Source organism: Galeopterus variegatus, unplaced genomic scaffold (assembly GCF_000696425.1).
Source record: "Galeopterus variegatus unplaced genomic scaffold, G_variegatus-3.0.2 Scaffold2362, whole genome shotgun sequence".
Lineage (NCBI taxonomy): Eukaryota > Metazoa > Chordata > Mammalia > Dermoptera > Cynocephalidae > Galeopterus > Galeopterus variegatus.
This window is the reverse complement of record NW_007728473.1, coordinates 420,702-445,607: the sequence shown is the minus strand read 5'-3', so window position 1 is coordinate 445,607 and position 24,906 is coordinate 420,702. Positions and strand designations below refer to the sequence as shown.

At 37.5% G+C, this 24,906-nt stretch overlaps 1 protein-coding gene across 1 annotated transcript in view; it reads left to right on the top strand.

Moving 5' to 3' along the window:
* Positions 1-24,906, top strand: part of ABCC9 (ATP-binding cassette, sub-family C (CFTR/MRP), member 9) — a 133,175-nt gene that overhangs the window by 45,796 nt on the left and 62,473 nt on the right. Inside the window, exons 14-17 of the mRNA XM_008581481.1 lie at positions 4,610-4,718; positions 8,569-8,676; positions 15,428-15,500; positions 17,980-18,085. Of these exons, the coding sequence (XP_008579703.1) occupies positions 4,610-4,718; positions 8,569-8,676; positions 15,428-15,500; positions 17,980-18,085 (396 nt within the window). The remainder of the gene's footprint in view (positions 1-4,609; positions 4,719-8,568; positions 8,677-15,427; positions 15,501-17,979; positions 18,086-24,906) is intronic.

Below are 24,906 nucleotides of genomic sequence, written 5' to 3'. Positions count from 1 at the left end.
ATAAAGTAATTGATAACTCCTCTGAAATCAGGGGGCTACCAAACATCAAAAGGACTTTAAGAGTTGATTTGAAAAGAAATCATAAAAGCATCCATAGTACACAATTCTGCAGTAGCGAATCCTAGTACAGTTGAGGGTGGACATCCTCTGTACATTTCTGCACAGCACGCTCCCTCCTGTACATCTCAGGGAAAAGGCATTTGCCAGCTTGATAAAGACCAGTCTGTTTTCAGGGCTCAGCTCCAGATTTCCCAAGCCATAGGCCAAATAGAATCTGCTCGTAAAAACTTGCTTCTCTAATCTTGCTTCAGTTTCAGTGGTTGCTTTGCGGGTCCTACAGAAATGGCAGGTCAGCAGAGGAGGCCGATCCTTTTCCCCACTGTGCACTGGTTCTGGGAACCCAAGTGAGCATTTTCCCAGTATTGACTGGACTTGTGGCAATTTTTTCTGTGCCTGGGAACTCATGACCAGTCTTTGATGCCAGTTGGCCCACAGTAAGTTGAGCAGCCTGTTTATAATCGGAGACTTTGGTCAGTTAATTTTGAAACCTCCTCTTCAGGACTGTGGAAATCATAATTTCTTCGCTGCCCTTTTAAATGCATTCAGAAATCTGGTGGGTTAGAATGGGGCAAAGTATACTCCCAAACGTGTGTTTTACGTGACGTAAGAGACCTGTGAACTCCTCTACAAGAGGAAAATTCCATGCCGTGTAAAATTCTCTGTCCCCCAAAAATAGTATGCATTCTTTTAAAAAGGTTTAGCCTCTTAGCCAAAGTTGTCTTTGTGGCATTCAGCAGGTGGGACCATGTGTATACATCACAGAATGGAAGAAAGGAGCAGTTACGACTCGGATTGTCTCCTTACAACCCCTTACATCCCAAACCCTTTGAGTTTTCTGGACATTTTGTGGTGAAGTGTTCTACTCTACATTTGCAAAACAGAATGAAGAAAAGTCAGTATTATCTAAAATATTAAAATACTTGGATAAGAGTGATTTTTTTTTTCAAAATGCTTGCCTTACTTCTCCACTTTGCTTTATTTGGAAGGAAATAATTTATGTGTTTTGCTTTTCTGGAGGAGAATATGTTATATTCTTTATAAATAATTTGAATTTAGGTTTTTGGTTTTTGATGTATAATGCAGTGTCTATGTCCAAAGATGTTATTTGCTAAGGGAAAAAAGTATAGAACAAATCCCTGACTTCGTTGAGAAATATGTGTCCTTTCTCTCGTGTACCTCCCAAAGGAACGTATGCTTGACTAGTCTACTGCATTATCTTCAGTCAAATAAATTGTTACTGATATTTATCATGGCACATGCTTATGATTTGGCCTGGTCTCTGTATTTCAGTTTACAAAATTTCATAATTCCTACAAAAAAATGTGACTGCCAGCTACAAAAATCAGTTATTCCCAATTAATGCAGCATCTGTCCAAGGTACTCCACCTGTGTCTAAACACCCAAAGTGAAATTTGAGAGGAAAATAACATGTGTAGCCAAAATTTTAAATGCTTTTGTGAATAATCTAAACAAATGAGAAATTATGAAAATACTGGATTATAAGGGTAGTGGAGGCAGGATAGAAAATTGATTGGTGTCAAATATACCCGCCTTCAAATCCTGGCACCGCCATGAGACATTCATTGTTCAACCTCAAGCATGTTATTTAGTATCTCTAGAGCTCAGCTTCCTCACTTGTCAAATGAGTATAATTTCACCTGCTTATGGTGGTTGAGAAAATTAAATGAGATGATACATAAAAAGTGCCAGCACATTCTTGAAATATTTTAGGTATGTTACAAATCTCCATATTACTGATTTACCACCATTTTACTCATCTCCACTGCATGCCTCAGAGCATCTTCTGTGAATCTACATCCATGTATTCGTGATTCAGGTACATTGCTAGGCATTAGGGATTGCAAAGACGAAAGGCAAAGAAATCCTTAAGAAGTCCACAGTCTACTTGGGGAGACTGGGGGTGGGGGCACTCATTACAAAGTGATGTGCTATGCTGTTATAAAGCTATACACAGAATGTCATGGGCTCGTATATGAGAATCAGCGAAGCTTATTGAGAGAGTAGGGGCACTGTCTGGTTGGTGAAGGTTTAAAGGACTCAGTGACTCCTTCATAGAATCTTAAACAATAAGACTTGGCCAGTTGGAGAAAAAGAGAAAATATATGCAAGGGGAAGGGGCGAGTGAGTATGGGAGAAATCTTGGTCTACTCAAGGGACTAAAAATAATTCTGTGCATTGGAGAAGAGGTTCTGATGCAAAAAGTATGAGGGGATGAAGGTGGAGAGTAGAATCCTGATCAGCTTTTAGATGATGCGAAAGATGCTGAAAGGCCAAGGGGTGCCATTTGTTATTTTAAGAAGAGCACTGTTACGTGGACAGGTTTGCATTTCTAGAATATAATTCTGGCAGCGTGGTGGAAATTACTTCACCCTTGGAAAGGATTCATGCATTTTCCATAATTGTTTTCTCTCTGTGATTTCTGAAAGGACCACATATGAGTAGGAAAAGCTTTGGGTATTACACATTTATTCATTGACCAGGTATTTCTTAAGGAATTACTGTGCTATATTTTAGGAAATGGGCTAGATTCTGGAGATGAAAATCTTTGCTGTTAAGGAGTTCACAGTCTAGTGGGAGAGATAGGCTTATAGTGAAGCAGTGACAAAATAGCGCCAGAGAGCCTAGGATGATCGGGACAGGGTAGGGGAAGGAAAGGGAAAAATTCAGAGGAGGGTTAGTACTGGGGTCCATTGATGTTCCTTGTAACTGGAGTTTCAAAGTGGGATGTTGTGAAGAGGAGAGAAACTTCTCTCTACCCCCAATTAAGCTCAGGGGTCATTGCTTCCTGATGTTCAGCAAGAGTAGGGCTCATTTATTCCAAAAAAGTAAGGTTTGTGTGTATACTAGAGAAGTGAAATGGAGAATTGAATCAATCGACTCTACTTAAATGTCTGAATCATTGGTTTATTCCCTCTTTAATTTATTTAACAAATTTTCGTCAAACAATGTGTGCCAGGCGCTGCTAGACTTGGAGTTGCAAAAGCAAACGAGCCTAGCTCTGCACTTTCCCTTGAGTGCAGAGACAGTGTGTGCGATGAATTTAAAGGTATTCCTTTGATTGACAAAGCTGTGCTCCTTGAAATCAAATCTCTTCAAAACTTAAGAATGGAATAGCAATTATGATCGATAAAAATAAAGAAGGAATAACTGCTATTAAGGTGAATAAAATGTTATTAAATAAGTCATTTCTAACTATGTCTTTCAAGCCTATAAACTCAGACTTTGCTGACAAAGACTCAACAAGAGTATACAAATTAATGCTCTTCTTAAACAATTCTCTTTTAGTTCCCTGTGAGTGCAACTTCAAAGCAAATAAACCCAATGGATTTTATCTACCCCTGTGTTTTTATGGCATGCAAAGACAAAGGGCTTAAAAATCATGGGCAACAGACTGAATTAAATTTACTTTTCTTCATTTTATTAACTTGTCACCAAAGCAAAGTTGGAAGACCTATCTAGAGGCACCGAACTTGATTCACAAGGTCAAACACAATTTTTATAAAAAAACCCAACTTTTTATTTTGAATATGTATTTTCTAATTTCCTATCAAAGGCAGTACTTTCCCTGTAGTTGATGCTGCTCGTTCCCAGCAAGTTTGTCCACTTTCAGCCTCCTAGCATGCTATAAGGAGCATTTCTTTCACTTTGCAACCTCACAGAATTTCCTTTAGGGTACTAGTTTATTTATAGGAGGATGTTTCAAACCATGTTATTGTTTTCTTTCTTTTATTTATTTATTTTTGCTCCTGATTCTATGATATTGGTTTGAGAAAATGAAAATAGGAAGGGCAGGTCCCAAGGAGTGTTGTGAGGCCAGCCTAAGGAGACCACAGGAAACAATGTTTGCAAACCACTCTTATAGAGCAGGGCCTCTCAAGCTGTGATATGCTTATGAAGCACCTCTGGATAGTGTTAAAATGCATATCTTGATTCATATTTGTGGTTGGGACCTGAGATTCTCTGTGTCGAATAAGCTCCCAGGTGATGCTCAGGCTGCTGGTCCTTGGCCGACACTTTGAGTAGCAAGATTCTTGAGGGCCCTCTCCTTGCCAGGTTTGGAAAATATGTGTAATATAAAGCTATCAAGTGCTTAAGCAGGATGGTACAGTGGTCGGGGCCCCAGACCCACATATTATATGCTACATGGTTGTAGGCAGGTTACATAACTTCTCTGTACCTCACTTCCCTCATTTGTAACATTAGAATATTAAGGGTACTTCTCTTTACTATTATTATTAACCATTCTGCTCCAAGTTCCTATCCAATTCCACTATCTTCACCAAAGAATATACTTGCAAAAAAACAAAACAGAGGAAGTTCCACTGAATTTAGGGTGGCCAACGGTACTGGTTTACTGAGGTTTTTCTGGTTTTAGCACTAAAAGTCCCATGTTGGTCTTGAGAAATGACTCTCAGAGGTGTCCACCCACCATGTTAATGAGTGGGGGCAAGTTTGTTTTTTCAGGTAGTACTTTATTGGTGGTGGTTTTACTGTGAACCTTTATTCTGTGTTTGGTTGCCTTTTGCAGTGTTCAAAAGCTGAATGAGTTTCTCTTGAGTGATGAGATTGGTGACGACAGTTGGCGAACTGGTGAAGGTTCTCTTCCTTTTGAGTCCTGTAAGAAACACACCGGAGTTGTAAGTGCTTTTTCTTGTTATGGAAGCTGTGAATAGGGGACGGTCTCTACAGAATGGGTGGTTTAGTATGGGTGTTTTATTTTCCAACTGAATATATTGAGTTTGCATATTGTATGGGTTGAATAAAGTCATAAGATTAGTAAGGCGCAGAGCCAGAATTAAAACCTGTCTTGTAACTTGTAGACCAGTTCATGCATACGTGACACAAAGTCTGGAAACATAGTCAGTATTATTTCGTCATGTATTACATGTAATATGAATAAGCCATTTATTAGTATTTGCCTGTGTTTCCAGTCTTAATTGGGTACCCTGTACTTCGTTCCAAGACAGAGGGATGTAGCTATGAATGAAGCACATGAGATCCTTCCTGTCACAGAATTTGCATTCTTGAGGCAGGAGTCAGATGCTAAATGAATAAAAGAGGGTATGAGAGAGTGAACGAGATACTTGAAGTCGAGTGGTCATTTCTGAGAAGGCCCCTCTGAAGAGCCAGCATTTGAACTGAGACCAGAATGAAAATGTACATACCTGTCCTGCAAAGATCTGGGCAAAGAGGATTCCAGGCAGGACAACAAGCAGAATCAAAAACCCTGAGGCGGGAATTTAATTTAGTGTATTCAAGGACACTATAGTTGGAGCCTGGTGAAGAAGGGAAAGATGAGACGAGGTAAGAACAATGATTGAGGGTTTTGCAGACCATAGAAAGAATTTGAATTTACTGACATGTAATAAACCACTGGAAGGTTTTAATGTAGGGACTAATATAATTTTGTCTACATTTTTCAAAGAGCACTTTGGTTATTGTGTAGAGAATTCAATGGGAACAGGCAGATCGGTAAAGAGGTCATTATACTAACATAGGCAAAAGATGATGATGGTTAAATCAGGTGTTTGGGTTTTTGTTGCGATTGCAGTGGACATTGTGAAGAGATGATGAAATCGGAATACCTTTTTGAGGGTGAGCTCATGGAAGACATGAGGGACAAAGAGGACACAAAGACAAATTATGGGTTATTAATTTGACTGCTGGGTAGGTAGTGTAGCCATTAACTAAAATAGGGAAGCTCAGAAAGGAGGAGCCTGGTGTTGAGGTGGAATCAAGAGGTGCATTTTGCATGTGATAATTTTGAGAAACTTCCTTAATTCAAGGAGAGACAGGAGCATTGGAGATGCAAATTTAAAAGTCATTAGCCATTAGATAATTAAAGCCATGAGACTGGACTATACCACTTTCTTGAAGGGTGCGTCTAAACATTTCTGAAGAAATTCTTTAAAATGAATATGTATATTTTATAACAGTAAAGTGGAAAGGTGTTGTTCCAAAATGAGTCATGCTATAAATTAATATTCATTATTCAAGTTACTACTAGAGAAAAATAGGAATGTATTTACCATTTATGTGACCCAACACAAATGCACAGGGACAGTCTCCTGACTGGGATTGATTGGGACTTGAAAAGCCTTTATTAGGAAGTCAATCTATATTAAATTTTTCTTCACATCATGTTTAAAACTGCTAAAAAGAGTTGAGACAAGCACTTGACCATATTTAGACTATTACTATTTTCTTCGACTTCTCTGGAGTTATATTTTTTCTTTTTGTTAAGTTGTTTTATTGAGCAGGTGTGATTTTGTCTGAGAAGGAGCTACTAGCCACGCTTACATACAGTGGAGGAACAATGTCTCGAATGCTTGTTTGCTATTGTGTGGACATGGACATAAAGACAAAAATACATTAACGAGTATCTATACTTTTAGGCAGCAGCCAAGTCAAATCTGTGATTAGAACCAGCCTTGTCACACTTTTGGTGATCCTAGACTATCAAAGAACTCATTAGATCGTCTTTCAGAGATGTGCCATGAGCAGAGTGAGATGACCTCAAAAATGGAGAGATAGGAGGTCAAGTTCATGGAGTAAGGGAAGTCTGAAGAGTTTTTTGTATGAGATGAGGGATAGAAGAAAAATTGAACTGAGAAAAGGCTTTTGGAAGGAAAAAAGAATCGCCTTCAAATGCATCCAATATCTTCAGGATTATTGAAACCAGACTGGACTTCGGATGTCTTTCAGGGCCATTCATCACTGCTGATGGATGGGCCAAGCCACAAACGACAAACTTTCTAAAATGGAGTGAAAAAATCTGTGTGTTCGAAAATAACACTAATGGAAACTCCTTCTTGAGAGCGCTTAAGATACAATGTATTCTGTAAAAGCTTAGACTTAAGTGGTTTTGGCTGTAGAATCTCCACTGAGAATTAGGGACATTCTAGAGCCAAAGTCTCTTCAAATTACATCTGTGGAACTCCGACTCAAGTCTCTGTCAACACATACCCTCTTCCCACCCTCTCCTTAGTTTTGTGAAGAGCATGAAGTCATTCCTTTTGGACCTCTGGGGGCAATACTACTATAGAGTTAAAGACTCTAGAAGAAGTGGGGTTTATATACAGGTATAGACCTGTTTTGTGTGGAGAATATACTTAGCCTAACGGGTAGTGGCTTTCTGCAGCATCTTATACAGTGTGCTTTCAGGGTTATCTGTGAGGCCTGAGGGAAGAAAAAACAAAACTGAAATAAAAATTCATTATCTCTTTCTCCTTTTCTCTTAAGTTAAAAGGTGTTTAGTACTTTCTGTGTGATAGAACCTCTACTAGTACTTTACTTTCAGTCTTCTCAGTGGCTTTACAATCTGTTTATTTGCATGTAGCCTAGTAGTTTGATGTTCTGCTGATGCATCAGTTGATGGTAATTGGAAGTGCAATATCTTATTTGCATTGAATTACTGATTATTCATGGACATTTTGAATTTCCATAATAGAACTCAATGGATTTTTTAAAAAGCCAAACCTATAATTCCAGGCCAAAAAAAAAAAAAAAAAAAATTCACAATTCTAGAGTCCTTTGCTATTCTAAGTAATTTAAGAGTTTTGAAATATATTGCTAGTTAGCCTTCATAATCTCTATAAAGTATTTAAGTAAGATAGATAATTATTTATGTTGAAATACTTGCTCGTTAGATTCCTGGAACAAATTTTGAGCTTATCTATTTTTTCAAATTAGAGGTTTACAAGCTAAATTTTCTACCATCTCCTTAGCCACTTATCTCAATGTGAAATTAAACTCAAAATTAGAGAATGACAAATTTCTAGTTATGATCTAACTGAAGTTCACTTTAAATATGTGAAGACGGTTGCACCTCAGCTGGCATCCTTTTTATAATGGTTGCTTTAGTCCATTGATGAGGGGGAGCACCATAACATCAGAGGCAGACTAGTCACTCTGTAATACATATGGATCCTTAGGAAGCTATATATCTTTGGGCAAAAATCCTAGATCTTTATGCTTTTGTCAATCTACAACAGATCCTGTGTAATGTGTAGTTCAATCCAATTTATGTGAATGTGTCGGATTTAAATCCTCATGACCCAGACGATGATCAGTAATATACTGTAACAGCCTAACAAGTGGATTCGAGTTTCACCTGAGTTAATTTCACCGTCTTTTGACATGACACACAATTTTTTATTGTCTGGGTAGATTCACCCATATTGCTGGAGAAAGAATATCCAAAATCTAGTTTAGACTCAGCATTTTAACTTTTATTATTTGCAAATATCATATTTTCATTTTTCTTAAGATGCATGTGAATTGGGTTTAAAATTACAGCTTAACATTTTTTCATTATTTGCTGTTTTTTTTGGAGAAGCCATTAAAATAATTAACATATGACATTCACTTTACTTGTTTCTTTTTCTTGGAATTTAAGTGGAGAAGTAGCAGTCTGAGTTAATGTTCAGTCAAACCTCAATTTTCTCATAAAGCTTCAACTTGTGTTCTTTTCCGTTTGGAATGCAGCAGCCAAAAACTATAAACAGGAAGCAGCCTGGAAGATATCACCTGGACAGCTATGAGCAATCAACACGACGTCTGCGTCCCGCAGAGACAGAGGATATTGCAATAAAGGTTATTTTATTTCCTGGATCCTTACATGAATAGAAACATTTATGTTACTACTTTATGATGAAGTTCTGCAAAAGTGCCCTAAATTGTGTCTTTAAAGCCTCTTTACAGTGGTCACTAATCTTAACATTTTTAAAAACATTCTGATGAGTTTCTAACTCTCAGCTCTTCCTCACCTCCCAGCCCTGTGTTTTGCTGCAGCAGTACGTTCTGGTAACTGCAGAATGAGCCTTTCTTCTGAATCTGCGTTAGGAGCTTGTATCCAACATATTTCCTCTGGTCTCTTACCTTTATCTACCAAGTAAATTGATATATAGCGAACGCCAATATTATAAATCCCATTTTTAAGAGAATCAATGAGACAGTAACTATCTTCAGCCAGGAGAGGCTCAGACCAGTGTTGCGTGCATTCACCCACCTTCCCAATGCTGCCTTTGATCTCGTTTCAAACTCAGCCCTTTGTACTCTCCTAGGCTGTGTGTGCTTAGGTGGAACAGGCAGCCACAGGAACACAGGCTGGGGGATCAGCGCTGAGCAGGCACTAGAACAGATGCCTGCAGCAGTCCAGGGCCTTTGGACATCGAAGCCTCCAGAGTCCTGGAAACAAACCCTTTTAGAAAACTAGCTACATTGGCTGCCCCAGGCCGTCCAAGTCCCCTGCACTGCCCAGGCCAATTGGAGAGAGAGAGGGAGGCTCAGTGTGGGGTGTATGGTAGAGCCAAGCGCTATGTGTAATTCTTTTCTCTCCTTGTTACCCGACACAGTACCTGTACCAAACAGGTGCTCCACGACTGGAGTGAGTGTGTTATCGGACAGAATAACCTAGTGCTAACCCTACCTCTGCATTGATTTGATGTGTGATTTTTGGACAAAGTACTCTGCCTCTCTGAGCCACAGTTTGCTCATCTTGAGGTGGACATGCCATTTCAGCATGGTTGTTTTGAGGACAGAATGATATGTCACTTGTGAATTTTAAAGAGAACTCTAGTAATTCTTAACTTTAGCTGTACATTGGAATCACCTAGAAGGCTTTAAATATTAAAACCTGGACATCATTTAAAAAAATAGTTTGAGTAGTTCCCTAGGCGATTATAATGGGTGTGAACTAGTAGGCTATGAAAAGATAAGGAATGAGAGAGATTAGAAAGGTCCTCTATGGGCCGGCCCCGTGGCGCACTCGGGAGAGTGCGGTGCTGGGAGCGCAGCGACACTCCCACCGCAGGTTCGGATCCTATATAGGAATGGCTGGTGAGCTCACTGGCTGAGTGCGGTGCGGGCGACACCACACCAAGGATTGCAATCCCCTTACCAGTCACGAAAAAGACAAAAAAAAAAAAAGAAAGGTCCTCTATGATTTTGCTTTTCAAATATGCCCAGACAGCACCTAATACATTAGTGACTAAAACAACAGGGCCAGCTTTTTTTTTGTTATTGGCATTTTCGGTTCCATATAGTAGGAATCTAAAAATAGGTCTTTTCTGTGTGCCTTATTAAATTTACTTTCATTTTTACTCAAGTAAAAAAGAGAAGTTATTATTTTTCTTCCAAAATGGACCCTTCATGCACACACACACACACACACACACACACACACAAAAACTCACAGAAAAACAAAATCAAGGTGCTTATTAATGACCTAGAGTTTGCTGTACCTCTGAATGTCCACTTCAAGGTCACCTTTAAGCCCAAGTTAATTTTTTATTTATGGTAAAAACTCCCAGATTGGTAATAACTCACTTATCTTTTAGAAATATTTTTATTGTAAAATACAACGTACTACAGAAAAGTAGAGATGTTGCCAGCTCCCTCAGAAAATGCACCAACATAAACATTTGCTGCTCTCTCACACCTCTCCCCTCACATCACTTTTATAGACATCATTTCCTTCAGTGTCCTTGCTATGCTTGCCTCGCTAAAAACATATTTCTAGTTTAGTTTTTTTTAAGTTTAAATATGGGTGTAAGTGTATTTTTTTTTTTCCTGCCCAGCATTGTGTGTGTGCACACTTCACCCATGCTGTTGTGTGTAGCGATAATTCATTCATTCTCCTTGCGGCATTGTGTTCCATTGTATGACTGCACCTGAATTTATCTGTTCTACTTTTGAGGGCCTTAAGGGTATTTTTTAGTTTGGGGCTATTGTAAACAATTGATGAGTTATAGGGTATGCGCATGCTCAACTATGAGCAATCCTCATCCTCAGCTTCTCTATCCTTCTTAATAGTGGCAAACTTTTCCAAAATGATTGTGCCAATTTACACTTCCATCAGTAGTGACTGAGAGTTCCAATTGCTCCACATCTTCATCAATGCCTCTAATTTTTTTGCCAATTATTATGTGCTGGGAGGAGATGCAATTGTATCTTGCTGTGGTATTTATTTGCATTGTTTTGTGATTACTAATGAGGTCAAGCACCTTTATATATATATGTCATTTGGGTTTGGATTTCTTCTTTATTTGTCCTTCTCTTTTAAAAAATTCTGGATACTACCTTATTGGCAGTTATATATGTTGCAAAATTCTTCTCCCACTTTTTAGCTTGACTTTTCACTCTGTGGTATCTTTTTAGTGAATAGTATTTCTCAATTTTAATGTAGTCTAGTTTGTATAGCTTTTCCTTTACGGTTAATGCTTTGGGGTTTTTTTGTCTTATTTAAGAAAACTTTTCCTATCCAGAGGCCGTGAAGATATTCTATATTAGCTCCCAAAAGCTTTGAAGCTACACTTTTCCCTCTTAGTTCTTTAATCCATTGAGAGTCAATTTTTGTGTTTAGTATGAAGTAGGGATGTGATTTAGTAGGTAAATCAGTAATAAATAATTTATTAGTATATTGTAAATTTATCAGCAGTAAATTTTAGTGAATGTCATTTTATTACACTTAGTATTAAGTAAGGCCTGATTTATTTATTTTTTTAAATGATTCCTCTTTGCCCCAGCCCCATTTTTGAGCACTGTTCTGCTGATCTTCAGTGTGATCTTAGTTACAACACCAAGAATCTATATATGTGTGGATCCATTGCTGGCCTTCATTTATTTTTCTCTGGTTTATCTGTCTGTTTGGTATTCCAACGTCATAATTATTATAGCTTTCTAATAAATTTTGGTATCTTTTGGAACAAATTCTTATACCTTGTTGTTTTCCTTCTTACTTATACTTGGCCCTTTGGGGGAAAGAGGCTTAGGTGCTCTGGGGCTCACATCTTTGAATTCATATTTTTCCTTATATTTTGACCCGGTATTTCCTTACTCCTTGTTTTAATGAGGTATTTTACAAACTATATTTTATTCAACATTTTTACTTATTTTAAGCAGTAAGAAATGGACAATGGTCTGTTTAAGGCCCTGCCTTTAAACTTTAAAAAAAAATTTTTGAGGTAAAATTAGTGAATTTCACAAATTTTTGTGAAGCATAAATTTTTGTGAATCATAGAATTAACCATTTTTAAAGTGAACAATTTGGTGGCATTTAGTACATTCACCATGTTGTGTAACCACCACCTCTACCTTATTCCAAAACATTTTCATCACCCCCAAAAGGAAACCCCATACCCATTAAACAGTTGCTCCCCATTTCCACCTGCTCCTTGCTCCTGGCAACAACCAATTTGCATTCTGTCTCTATGGATTTTTTCTGGATATTTGATATAAATGGAATTATACAAAAGATGAGTTTTTGTGTCTGTCAAGCTCCTGCCTTTAAATTTTAATTCATTCTTTCTTTGTATCCCTGATCCTCATTTCTATCTACCCCACCCCATCCCCACACCCCCATCCCTGACATTATGGTACCAGCTCTAATATGCTTGACATATGTGCTTAAACATGCTCATATCCTTGTAAAATATGTAGGGTTGTCATAAGCATTTATATGCTTTCAACTTAACGTTTTTCATGATAGCTTGCTCCTTCTAACTGCACCCCTGTACTCTGTAGAACACTGTATTCATACTGCAGAATAGTAGTACATATCCCTGCATTCTACTTACTGCTAGTGATGGATGCTGAACTTACCTTAATCTGTCACAAACCTGGCTATGATGATCATCATTGTACCTATCCTTATACGAACCTATGCAAAAAAGTATTTATATAAGAGCAGATATTCCAAGCTCAAACAGCTAGTTAGGGAAGCCAGGATTTTAACCCTGCTGGTGGAGAAATGAGTGCATTTTGTAAAAGGCAAGAGGAGATGAAAGTGTACATTGCAGCGGGAGAAGTGAACATTAGCCGTCCTCCTGCCTCTTTCCTGAGTGGAGGTGGTTCTCTCTCTTGCTTCTGTGTAACACCGGATGAGGAGGTGACGTTGCTCTCTTCTAGCTGTTCCCTGCTGCTTGCACGCCCTATCTTACCCCTCCCACCCTTGTGAAGCTATGGCATTTTCCATCTCTTCTTACATCTATTATCAGAGGACCTCAAAATCACTCCTGACCTTCAATGAAGATGTTAGTACCAGTTTCCTAGTCCATCTTCCTACCTTAGTATGTGCCATACATGCCCATGATTTAACCTTCTAAGTGCACAGCCCAGAAACCCTTAGTGTCCCAGCCTGGAAATCAGTTAATCTATCGTCACTCCATTTGCACAGCTTCACCTGTGTTCACAGTTAGTCACCACCTGGAACTGCCCCTCCTCTGAAATCTTTATTATCCCAGCTCTTCACTGACAACAAAATCCCAATCCCCTAGCTTTCTCAGGCATTCACCTTCACGGTCAGTTTTTTACCTCATCGAAACCTCCAATATCTTGAGCCCCTTCTTTTTCTCTCAGTGCTTTACTACCATTCTGTAGCAATCCAACCTCGTGCCCTCTACACATCTGTAACCAGGCTGTCGAGTACTATGGAGAAAACGATGCAATGGTCCAGGTTGCATAGCCACAGACTGATTATCTCCAACCTCAGCTGACCCTCAGTAGTTCCTGGCTCTCCTATTCACGTGCCTCTCATCAGCAGTATTTTTCGAACCTACGGTAGCTATTCAGCTGTCACCACTCTCTTCTCACCTCCTTCGATCTCTCCTTTAGTGTCCTTTTTCTGCAGATAACCTTAGCTCCCAATTCAATGAAAACATACAAGGGTGCATGTGGGTCTTCTCTGAATTTCATGCTGGCCCTTTTCCCAACTCATCTAATTTTGTACCTCTTTAGCCTCCTTGCCTGCTTTCTCTAAGACAAAAAGGGATCCTTAGCCTCTGAGACGGTATAATTTCTTTGAGTGTTATTTGTCATTTAGCCACAGTGTTTTAAACTTCTGCCCCAGCCGCTCTAGTCATGATTTCCCACGACACATTTCATAGTTTTCTGATCTCGAGTCTATTCTCCCTGTAGTTCTTTACCCAGAAATGCCTCCATCGACATTCAATATTTTCAAAGCTAATTTCCAAAACTAGCTGAAAGGCCTCCTCTTCCAAAAAGTTTTTGACTCATCCCAGACATAATAGATTTCCTTTCTGAACAGCTATGGCACTTATCGTCTCTCTCCCCTCTAGTTGGTACTTAGCCCGTACTGTCTTTTATTTCCTTCCTTCCTTCCATGGTTTATTTACTCAGCTGACTGCATGCCCCAGGGGAGCAGTGAGCATGTATTATACCTTCTTTGCAGCCTACGCCAATCCTAACACCGTGCCTCACACAGAGTGGGTGCTCAGCAAATATTTGTAAAGCAATCAATCGTTCAGCCCTTCCATACTACCCTCTTTCCATGACTAATTTCATGCATAACTGCATGATGGATATTGCTAAATGCTGTGCCATACATTTCATAAGCTAGAGAAAACCTACACGAAGAAACACAATCTAGCTTTTTCAAGCAGAATTTTTCACCCTTTAGGTTGTTCATTTTACTAAGAACTATACTTGAGTGCTGTATTTACTTACAATTTGGACATCACCAATCCATTCTGCAAAATTCCTAAACAATAAAGCACTTAGAAATTTCATCACTTGTGGTTTTGAAATAAAATATTAATTTATAAGCAAGGTGTATCTTTAGTTTCCCCTGATTTTTCAGGCACCTTCTCTCCCTTCATCTGTCTACTTGATCCTCCTAATTCTTGGGTTTCTGTTATACCTCCTTTCATTTCCCATTTTGGGGATTGTTAAAACTATCGAGTCCACTTGAAGCCTGTTAAGCAAATAGGTTGCTTGGGATGAATACAGAGTGTTGTGATCTTTGCTGATGGTTGGTGTTTATACCACCAAGAAACGTTGCTTCGTTTCTGTGTTTTATTACCCACTCTCCTTTACTCTTTCTTTTAACTTCAATGAATAGAGGTAATTCTACACAGTTCAGGAAACTCACTTATTACAGAACCTTCCTCCTCAGCTAACAAAGTTATTTTGTTGGAATAATTTGTGATTACTTCTGTTCTTTGCTTTGCATGACCAGGATTCTGGGACTTGTCTAGCAGTGAGAAAATAATCAATGCAGAGGTTTCATTGGAAAACATTTGGGCCAGTTGCTTTTAAAGAATACTGACATGTAAATGATCCAGCAATCCCCAATTTTCAGAGAAAATTGCTGTAATTTTTAGCATTCTTCATAATATCACTAACTGAACAACCTTCCTTTCATTTTCATTATTTTTTGTTTTCATTTATACCACAAAATAGTTATAACTCTAAATTAGAATTTCACCACTGTGTGTTTTACCTTGTGTTGAAAGCTTTTCAACACTTTAAAAAGAAAATTTATTTTAATGGGAATTATTCTCTAATATCACATATATAATTTAATTTCTACATCTTTGTTCTTTAGGTCACAAATGGATACTTTTCATGGGGCAGTGGTTTAGCTACGTTATCCAATATAAATATTCAAATTCCAACAGGTAAGAGTCATCTATTACACATTTTTGTAGTTCATTTTTAAAACCAAAGTTTTCCAAGGTAATCGAGCCATGATACTGTCACCACAATCAAGGTACTAAATATATATCACCTCCCCAAATTTTCTTGTGCTTTTCTGTTTCTAACTCTTAACATGAGATCTATCTTCTTAACACATTTTAAAATGCACTACACCATTTTATTAACTATAGGTACTATTTTGGACAGCAGATCTTAGAACTTATTTATCTTACATAACTAAAATTTTATGCCCATTGAGCAATAATTCCCCATTTCCCCTTCCCCCAGCCACTGACAACCAACATTCTATTTTCTGCTTCTATGAGTCTGACTATTTTAGATACCTCAGACAAGTGGAATCATGCAGTATTCGTCCTTTTGTGTCTGGCTTATTTCACTTAGCATAATGTCCTCTAGGTTCATCCATGTTGTTGCAAATGGCAAGATTCCCTTCTTTTTACAGGCTGAATAGTATTTTATTGCATGTATATACCACATTTTGTTTATCCATTCATCTGTCAATGAACATTTGGGTTGTTTTCATATCTTTGCTATTGTCAATAATGCTGCAGTGCAAATGGAGGTGCAGATATCTCTTTGAGATTCAAATTTTAATTCTTCTGTATAAATACCCAAAAAGTGGGTTTGCTGGGTCACATGGTAGTTCTATTTTTAATTTTTCGGGAACCTCCATACTGTTTCGCATAGTGGCTGTACCATTCCACATTCACAGGAACTATGTAAGGGTTCCAGTTTCTCCACAATCTCACCAACACTTGTTGCCTTTGTTTCTTTGTCTGTTTTATAGTTGCCATCCCGACAGGTGTGAAGTGATATCTCATTATAGTTTTGTTCTAAATCCCCGATGATTAGTGATGCTGAGCACCTTTTTATATACCTGGTGGCCATTTGTATGTCTTCTTCAGAGAAATATCTATTTGAGTCCTTTGCCCATTTTAAAATTAGTTTATTTGGTTTTTTTGCTATTGAGTTGTAGAAGGTTCTCGTATATTTTGGATATTAACCCCATATCAGATAGATGGTTTACAAATACTTTCTCTCATTCCATAGGGTGCCTTTTCACTTCGTTGATTGCTTCCTTTGCTGTGCAGAGTTTTTTAGCTTGATGTGGTCCTACTTGTCTATTTTTGGTTTTGTTGCCTATGTTTTTGGTGTCAAATCCAAGAAATCATTGCTGAGGTCAATGTCAAGAAGGTTTTCCCCTATGTTTTCTTCAAGGATTTTTATAGTTTCAGGTCTGACATTTAAGTCTAATTCATTTCAGGTTGGTTTTTGTGTATGGTGTAATATAAAAGTCCAGTTTTATTCTTTTTTGTGTAGATATCCAGTTTTCCCAGCACAATTTGCTGAAGAGACTGTCCTTTCCCCATTGTGTGATTTGACACCCTTGTCAAAGATCAGTTGACCATGTACGTGTGTGTTTATTTCTGGGTTGTCTGTCCTGTTCCATTGGTCTATGTATATGCATTTATGCCAGTACTGTACTGTTTTGATTACTGTAATTTTGTAATATATTTTGAAATCAAGAAGTGTGATGCCTCCAGCTTTGTTCTTTTTCAAGAAGCTTTGACTATTCAGGGTCTACTGTGGTTCCATATAAATTTTAGGATTGTTTTTTCTATTAAAATATTGTTTTTTCAGTAAAAACCACCACTGGGATTTTGTTTGGGGTTGCAGTGAATTCGTAGATTGCTTTGGGTATTATAGACATTTTAACAATATCAGTTCTTCCAATCCATGAACACAGAATGTCTTTCTATTTATTTGTGTCTGCTTTAATTTTTTTCATTAATATCTTATAGTAGTCACTGTCCAGGCCTTTCACCTCCTTGGTTAAGTTTATTCCTAATTATTTATAAACTAACAACAAACTATCCAAAAAGGAAATTAAGAAGACAATACCATTTAAAATAGTATTAAAAAGAATAAAATATTTAGGAATAAACTCAATACGTTTTATTTACAATGTCTGGATAATTGAATAGAAATATTTTTTTGACCTGGCCTGATGATCAGTAGCTTGGGATTTTTCTATTATACATGCAAGTCAAAGTGAGAAGTTGGAGAAAGTGTCTTAATAACTTAGCCCAAATCACTTTCCTTCCAATTATCATTTTAGTCAAAACTACTGAATAAACTGAATAACAAAGTTAGAACTAATCTAGATGAAATAGGCAATTATTTCTTTGATTTCTTTACTAATGTTAGCCATTCTCACAATATTAAAAATTAATTATGACCTACATATGTTGATTTTTCTTTTCCTTTGCAAAAAGGCATACGGATCAGGGAAAGGAGCTGTATAGAATACCTTATTGCTGGAGACCAAAACTGGGCCATTGATTATAAAGCACTAGCCTTTTCTAAAAGGGTTTTGATTTTATTTGAGTAAGAGAATTCCATCTCATTCTGTTATTATCCTTTGTTTTGTTTCTCTAGGTCAGTTAACCATGATTGTGGGCCAAGTAGGATGTGGGAAGTCTTCTCTTCTCCTGGCCATCCTTGGTGAGATGCAGACGCTGGAAGGAAAAGTTCACTGGAGCAAGTATGTGTATTTTTAATTGGTTTCTGTTGCTCTGTCATACATCTGATAATCTTCCAAGGGAAGAACTTAGAGCAGTAGATTCCTATGTTATGAGTCTGAGGATGCCTCATAAATAAGCACAAACTTTTAAAAAATAGTGGAATCCTTAAATTCATAAATGAAAAGTTACAATCTACTATAGGGGATTATTTACTATAAACTAGTATGTTGCTGAGATAAAAGTAAGGTTGGAATTGTAAAGCTATATTTTTAAAGTTAATTGAGTGACACTCAGAGAAATAACTTAAAAATGTATTCTATAATAAAATAAGCTATAGGAAACTTGCGTTATTTATAAAGCTTAGATGCAAGCAGAGCCTAATGGTTCCATTTCAGAGAAGAAAAATCAAATGATCTTTTTAAAAATCTTCATAAGAGGCTGAAGAATCAGCTATTTCTCTTCATACCTAACTTAAACTAGATACTAGAAGTATCTAGTTAGAGATATGGATAGATCAGACTAGTGTGTTGTGCACCTTTGAAGACATGGGATAAGAGTTGTCTCTTGTAGATATTTGAATGGTTGCTTCTAGCATGGTGCTTCTTCTAGATATTTGAATGGAGATTTGGGGTCATCTTCAAAGCACACTGTGGTAATAAATTCATTCAGAACCATAATATTATATACTTGGTTATGAAAGAGTGAATCATATTTATTCAGTTTGGGCTACCGAGTAGAGTCCCCATGAACAAGCAGTTTATGAAGAAATTGGCTTTAGCTTATCTAAGAAATTGGACTATAGACCAGTGGGTCTCACAGGTTTGATTTTGTCCCCAGGGGACACCTGGCAATGTCTGAGACATTTTTGGTTGTCACACTGGGGAACTGGGCTGCTACTGATATAGTTGATAGAGGCCAGGATGTCGCTGAACATTCTACAATGCACAGGACAGCCCCCAACAACAAGGAATTATCTTGCCCCAAATGTCAGTTGTGCTGAGTTTGGGAAACCTTGCTCTAGATCTACAGGTGTTCTTTAATATCATTTTGTACCTGCCATTGTAAGTTCCATTGTGGCTGAGTCTGCTGTTTATGTACACAGATATCTCTTTAAGAATGAGCAAAGACTATTTTAGGGCCTTTTTAGAATAGATTCTAGTTTGAACTCCAATTAGGAGAAGGAAGTGCTTGGATGTGAAATTTGGATTTGAAATAGGAGAACTGTAAGTCCTGTTTTCAGTGTCATTGGCAAAAGAAGGAGGCTGAGAAATGTTGAAGTTACATTTTATCCCTGTTGGACATATCTAACAGAGAGTGGCCATGAAGCCATTCAGTGCGCATCCAGCGGAGAGCTCAGTAAACAATTGCTGCCTCAGTTTGCTTCGTGGCAGGTTCCTGCGGATCACTGATGTCAGGTGGTGTTTGCCCTGCCACGATCACGTTCCATCTTGGATGAGGAAGCAGTTCCTGCTGGATTAAATTATACTGTGTGACTTGTACCGCCATAATCAAGTTATTTGGGTTTTGTTTATATCCTGTTTCATCATCATTAAATGGAAAAAGAATGAGAAACAGTGTCAGAAAAAACTTCAGATTTTATTTTCATACCTCTAGGAAGTTCTAATCTGGTCTTCTCCAGAGTTATTTAGGTTTCCAAGTCCTAGCTCCACTTGGACCAAATTGACTCCTAATATAATCATTAATAATTATTACCATTTTGTTAATGAATAGGTAAATGACATGAGAGTGCAGAAAATATTTTACACAATTTATTCTTTGCTTTTGTAAGCATGTATATCATTTATATCATATCTCTTTTTATTAAGGTTGTGATTATTTTATTTACAATAACATAGTAAAGCTTGAAAAATAAAGGTAAAGAAATCAAGAAGGAAAATAAGGCTTAAATCATAGTCTGAGAAGTTAATAGACAAAAATGCATGCATTGGAGTCCTGCATGATTGTAAAATATGGGCCACAAATTCCTCTCTGAATTTTGTGGAAGCTAGGTAAAGAGGGAAATATGAGATAAAAGCATACATTTACTAAGTAGTGGTTAAGATTTTTTCTTTTTGGAGAAAAATATAAAAGAAATCTCTCACATGCATCTTAATAAAAAAGTCAAAGAAGGTTATGTGATTCTTAATGTCCTCAGTATTCCTAAAGTTTATTCAATTATTACAAATAAAATTGAGCACCTAGTCATAGATTATCTAGTGAATGTTATTTGAGGGTTTAGAGGGCTTACAGGAGGGGATGGAGGATGTGGTATTGGTAGTATCAAAACACCGTGGCCTAAGTATGCAGGTCTTCAACACCTAGTTTGATCCAGGAACGAAATTATCTACATTTGGAAAAATGAGTGGATTGCACATCATTTGGAACATCTATGTTTGGCATGTTATCCTGGAATTTAGATATCTTGTTTCTTAATCCTTTTCTTATTTCATTCAACAAACATTTACTGAGTACCTCCTTTGTGCCAAATGCTCATCTCGGTATGAAGGATATAGAAGTTAGTGAGAAAAACCAAGTCCCTGATCTCACAGACTTACAGTATAGATGGTGGCCTGTATACAATACGAGTAATCAATAGGAAAAGTAGATAATATTATACCGTGATAAATTCCATGAAGATGATAAAGCAAGACAATGTAGTAGGAAGTAGGGGATGGGGAAGACATTAGAGTAGATTTCAGAAAAGATCTTTGAGGAATTGACATTTGAGCTGAGACATGAATGATTTTGTGGGGCCAGCCAAGCCAAGCCTGGCAAGTGCAAAGTGCCTTGGGTAGGAAAGAACTTGGTGTGTTTGATGATCAGAAAAGGGACCAGAATGGCTGGTGGATATTGACTGAGGGAGGTGCAAACTGATGCTGCCTGGAGAGGAAGGTGAGCCACATAGGTATGATAAGGAGTTAAGATTCTATTCTAAGTTTATTAGGAAGCCATTGCAGAAGTTTAAGTAGAGGAGTGATTTACATTTTGAGAAGATATGATTTACAGTTTGAAAAGATGATTCTGACTGTTGCGTGGAGAATGAATTATAGAGGCAAGAGGGAAAGTGGGGAAACCATGTAAGAGCTAATTTTACTAGTCCAGTTGGGAGATTAAGGTAGCTTGAAATAGTGTGGTAGCTATGGCATGGACCAAATTGAATAGATTCAGCATATATCTGGAAGTCAGAGCCAATAGGAAGAAAGTATGAGAAGGGAATTTAGATAATTCTGAGTTATAAAATCCCTGCAATTTAAAAATTATGTTTTCATGAACAGTTGACTTGATAGACAACAATTCTATATTTTCATGGCAGAGAAAACGTAGATTTTCTTCAAAAAATGTTTGGGTTGGCTCCAACACACAAACAAATAAAAAACTAAGCCTCTAAGAGATTGGATACAGAAATGCAAATTCTATTTTTCTTTAAGTAAAAGAATTACTTGATTTTGTTCCATGGTATCCTTAATATCTGATATTGAATATGTTTGAATCAGGTATGTTCAGAGGATACTGACTTTCTGTTAAAGAGTTATTTGTAATTGCTCTTTTTATTCCAGTAAATAAGCTGTGTGCCTAGTCCAAGGAGAAAATGTGTGTAAATATTAACTAGAGCAAAGCTAATTTAGAAATTATCGATATTGATAGGTTGATGATGTGCACATGCTAAGATGTCTTTTACTTCAGCAGACAGTACTGTTTGACACTTTTTAAGATCAAACCAAGTAAGACAAAACAATAGACTGAATGTTATATAGTAAGGCACCAAGTGCCTTGCTGTCATTCTTTCACCACTGCATGTATCTCTGGTTACATAAATTTTATTTTTAAATATGTCCTCATAGACTGGCATGAGCAAAATCCAATAAAGTGCTCTGACCTATTGCAGCAAGAAATATTTACTTTGAGCAGGAGAGAGGCACTGCTGTTATCCAGGACACACTACCTGGGTAGAATCTGGTACACAAAGACACCGATAGATGTTTCTTTTGGAGTTGCTACCTTTAACGTAGTCTGACATGTTGTGGCCTCAGGAGAGAAAGGTGAGAGAGCAGAAGGGGAAGTTAGGAAATTCTCCAAAATTGTCAGAATGGCAGTTTGCACATCAATGTTGCATCTAGGTGTACTTTATATTTGCTGAGAATCAAGTGTTCTGCCTGACAGAAATTTTCCTTTGGTCATCATGATAATTTCTACTGATATCTTAAAGGTTAGAACTAAAACGCCTCAGCTGATGGATGGTTGGAGTGAGAGAGTCCATAATGTGCAAAAATTGTGGTGATCATGTGAGAAACAGCCATCGTTTGTCTGGTTTTCTTTCCTTTTCCTTTCCCTCTTACCCGTGCGACCAACCATACTACTCTTCAGTCCTCATCTTCTCCCATCTTGGTGCAATCAGCTTTATAAAGGATTCAGTTATTTATGACAGATGAATTGAGGAGTTATTCTTTTTCATGTGACTTTAGCTGGCATGAAAGAAGAATAACACACTGAGTCAGCTTTCCTGGATCAGATGTAAGATAGCATGATTGTGCTGACATCTAGCTTCCCTTCTTCCAAATATTGTTCCTGACTTAAGCTTGCAAAAGTCACTCTTTCCCATTCCATCATGTATCAACGATAATACTTGGAACTTGCTAGTCCATCAACTTTAACTTTTACTGTTAGAGGAAAATGCACGCAAGTTGTATGTGCAGAGGCCTTTAGAAGTGAAATCCTATTCTCATTTCCAGAAGGGGATTCTGCATCTTTCCTTTCTCGTGTTGCCTTCAACAATGAACTTCTGGGTCATTGTCTTACTTGACCTCGTGACCACTTGACATTGTCGCCCATACCTTTCTTCTTCAAAAGGTCTTCTTGCTTAGTTTCCAGCACAACTCAAAGTCCATTTTGCCTCTTAGAACTTTTGCCTGATTGTATTAGTTTCTTCTCAGATTTCTCTTCCTTGGCCATTTGTTAAACAGTGATGTTTGTCATCTTCTTTTCTGCCTCTGTGCATACAGCTCAAACTGTATCTGATGTCAAGATGTGTCTAATGCCAAATTCACTGTCATACCCCACCACATGTACGTCCTCTTGTGTTCCCTGTCCTTGACCCCTACCTCTCCTTCATCCCCTCCCATCAAGTCAATCACACAATCCTAGGTATCTTTGAATGTGTCTACCTCTTTTATTTTAGTTGGAACATAACTGATTGTACATAACTGTGGGGTACATACAGCTTTGAATATCAATACCTGTGTGCAGTATGTGATGCTCAAACCAGGATAATTAGTATATTCAACATTATATAATGTAATTATTTTTTGTGGCCCTTTACCAATTTCTCACTGACTCTCCCCTCCCTTTTTCCTATCTCTAGTAGTCTCAGTTCTGTTCTCTCCTTTTGAAAGGTTAACAAATTATTGTGATGTATCTTTCTTTTTTTATTTCTTAGCTCCCACTTATGAGTGAGGATATTATATAATGTAATTATTTTTTGTGGCCCTTTACCAATTTCTCACTGACTCTCCCCTCCCTCTTTCCTATCTCTAGTAGTCTCAGTTCTGTTCTCTCCTTTTGAAAGGTTAACAAATTATTGTGATGTATGTTTCTTTTTTTATTTCTTAGCTCCCACTTATGAGTGAGGACATGTGGTATTTTTCTTTCTGTGCCTGGCTTATTTCACTAAACATAATTTTCTCTAAGTTCATCCATGTTGCTGCAAATGGCAGAGTTTCATTATTTTTTTATGGTTGAGTAGTATGCCACTGTGTATATATACCACTTTTTCCTTATCCAGTTGTCTGTTAATGGAAATTTAGGTTAGCTCCATATCTTGACTGTTGGAAATACAGCAGTGATAAACATGGGAGTGCAGGTATCCCTTTGACATGATGATTTACATTCCTCTGGGTATATATCCAGTAGAGGGATTGCTGGATCATATGGCAGTTCTATCTGTAGTTGCTTGAGGAACCTCCATACTGTTTTCCAGAATGGCTGCACTAATTTACAGTCCCACCAACAGTGCAGGAGGGTTCCCCTTTCTCCACACCTTCACCAGAATTTGTTATTCTCTGTCTTTTTGATAATGTCCAGTCTAACTGGGGTGAGATGATATCTCAATGGTTTTGATTTGTGTTTCCCTGATGCTAAATGATATTGAGCCTTTTTTCATGTGTCTGTTGGCCATTCGTGTATCTTCCTTTGAGAAATGCCTATTCAGCTCCTTTGCTGATTTTTTAGTCAGTTTACTGGTTTTTTTTACTGTTAAGTTGTTTGGGTTCCTTGCACATTCTGGATATTAATCCCTTGTTCGATGCATAGTTTGCAAATATTTTCTCCTATTCTGTAGATTGTCTTTTCTCTCTGTTAATTGTTTCTTTTGCAGTGCAGAAGCTTTTTAGTTTGATATAATCCCATTTTTTTATTTTGTTGTTGTTGTTGCCTATGCTTTTGGGGTCTTATTCATAAAGTCTTTGCCAAATCCTGCTTCCTGAAGTGTTTTCCCTGTGTTTTCTTTCAGGAGTTTTATAGTTTCAAGTCTTGTAAGTAAGTCTTTAATCCATTTTGAGTTGACATACCAGTGACATTTGTCACAGAAATAGAAAAAACAATGCTAACATTCACATAGAATGACAAAAGACACCAAATAGCAAAAGCAATCCTGAGCACTATCTGACTTTCAAACTATATTATAAAGCCATCGTAACCAAAATATCATGGTACTGGCATAAAAACAGACACTCGGACCAATGGGACAGAATAGAGAACAAGGAGATCAACCCACATATTTACAGCCAACTGATTTTTTTTTTTTTTTAAAGATGATCGGTAAGGGGATCTCAACCCTTGGCTTGGG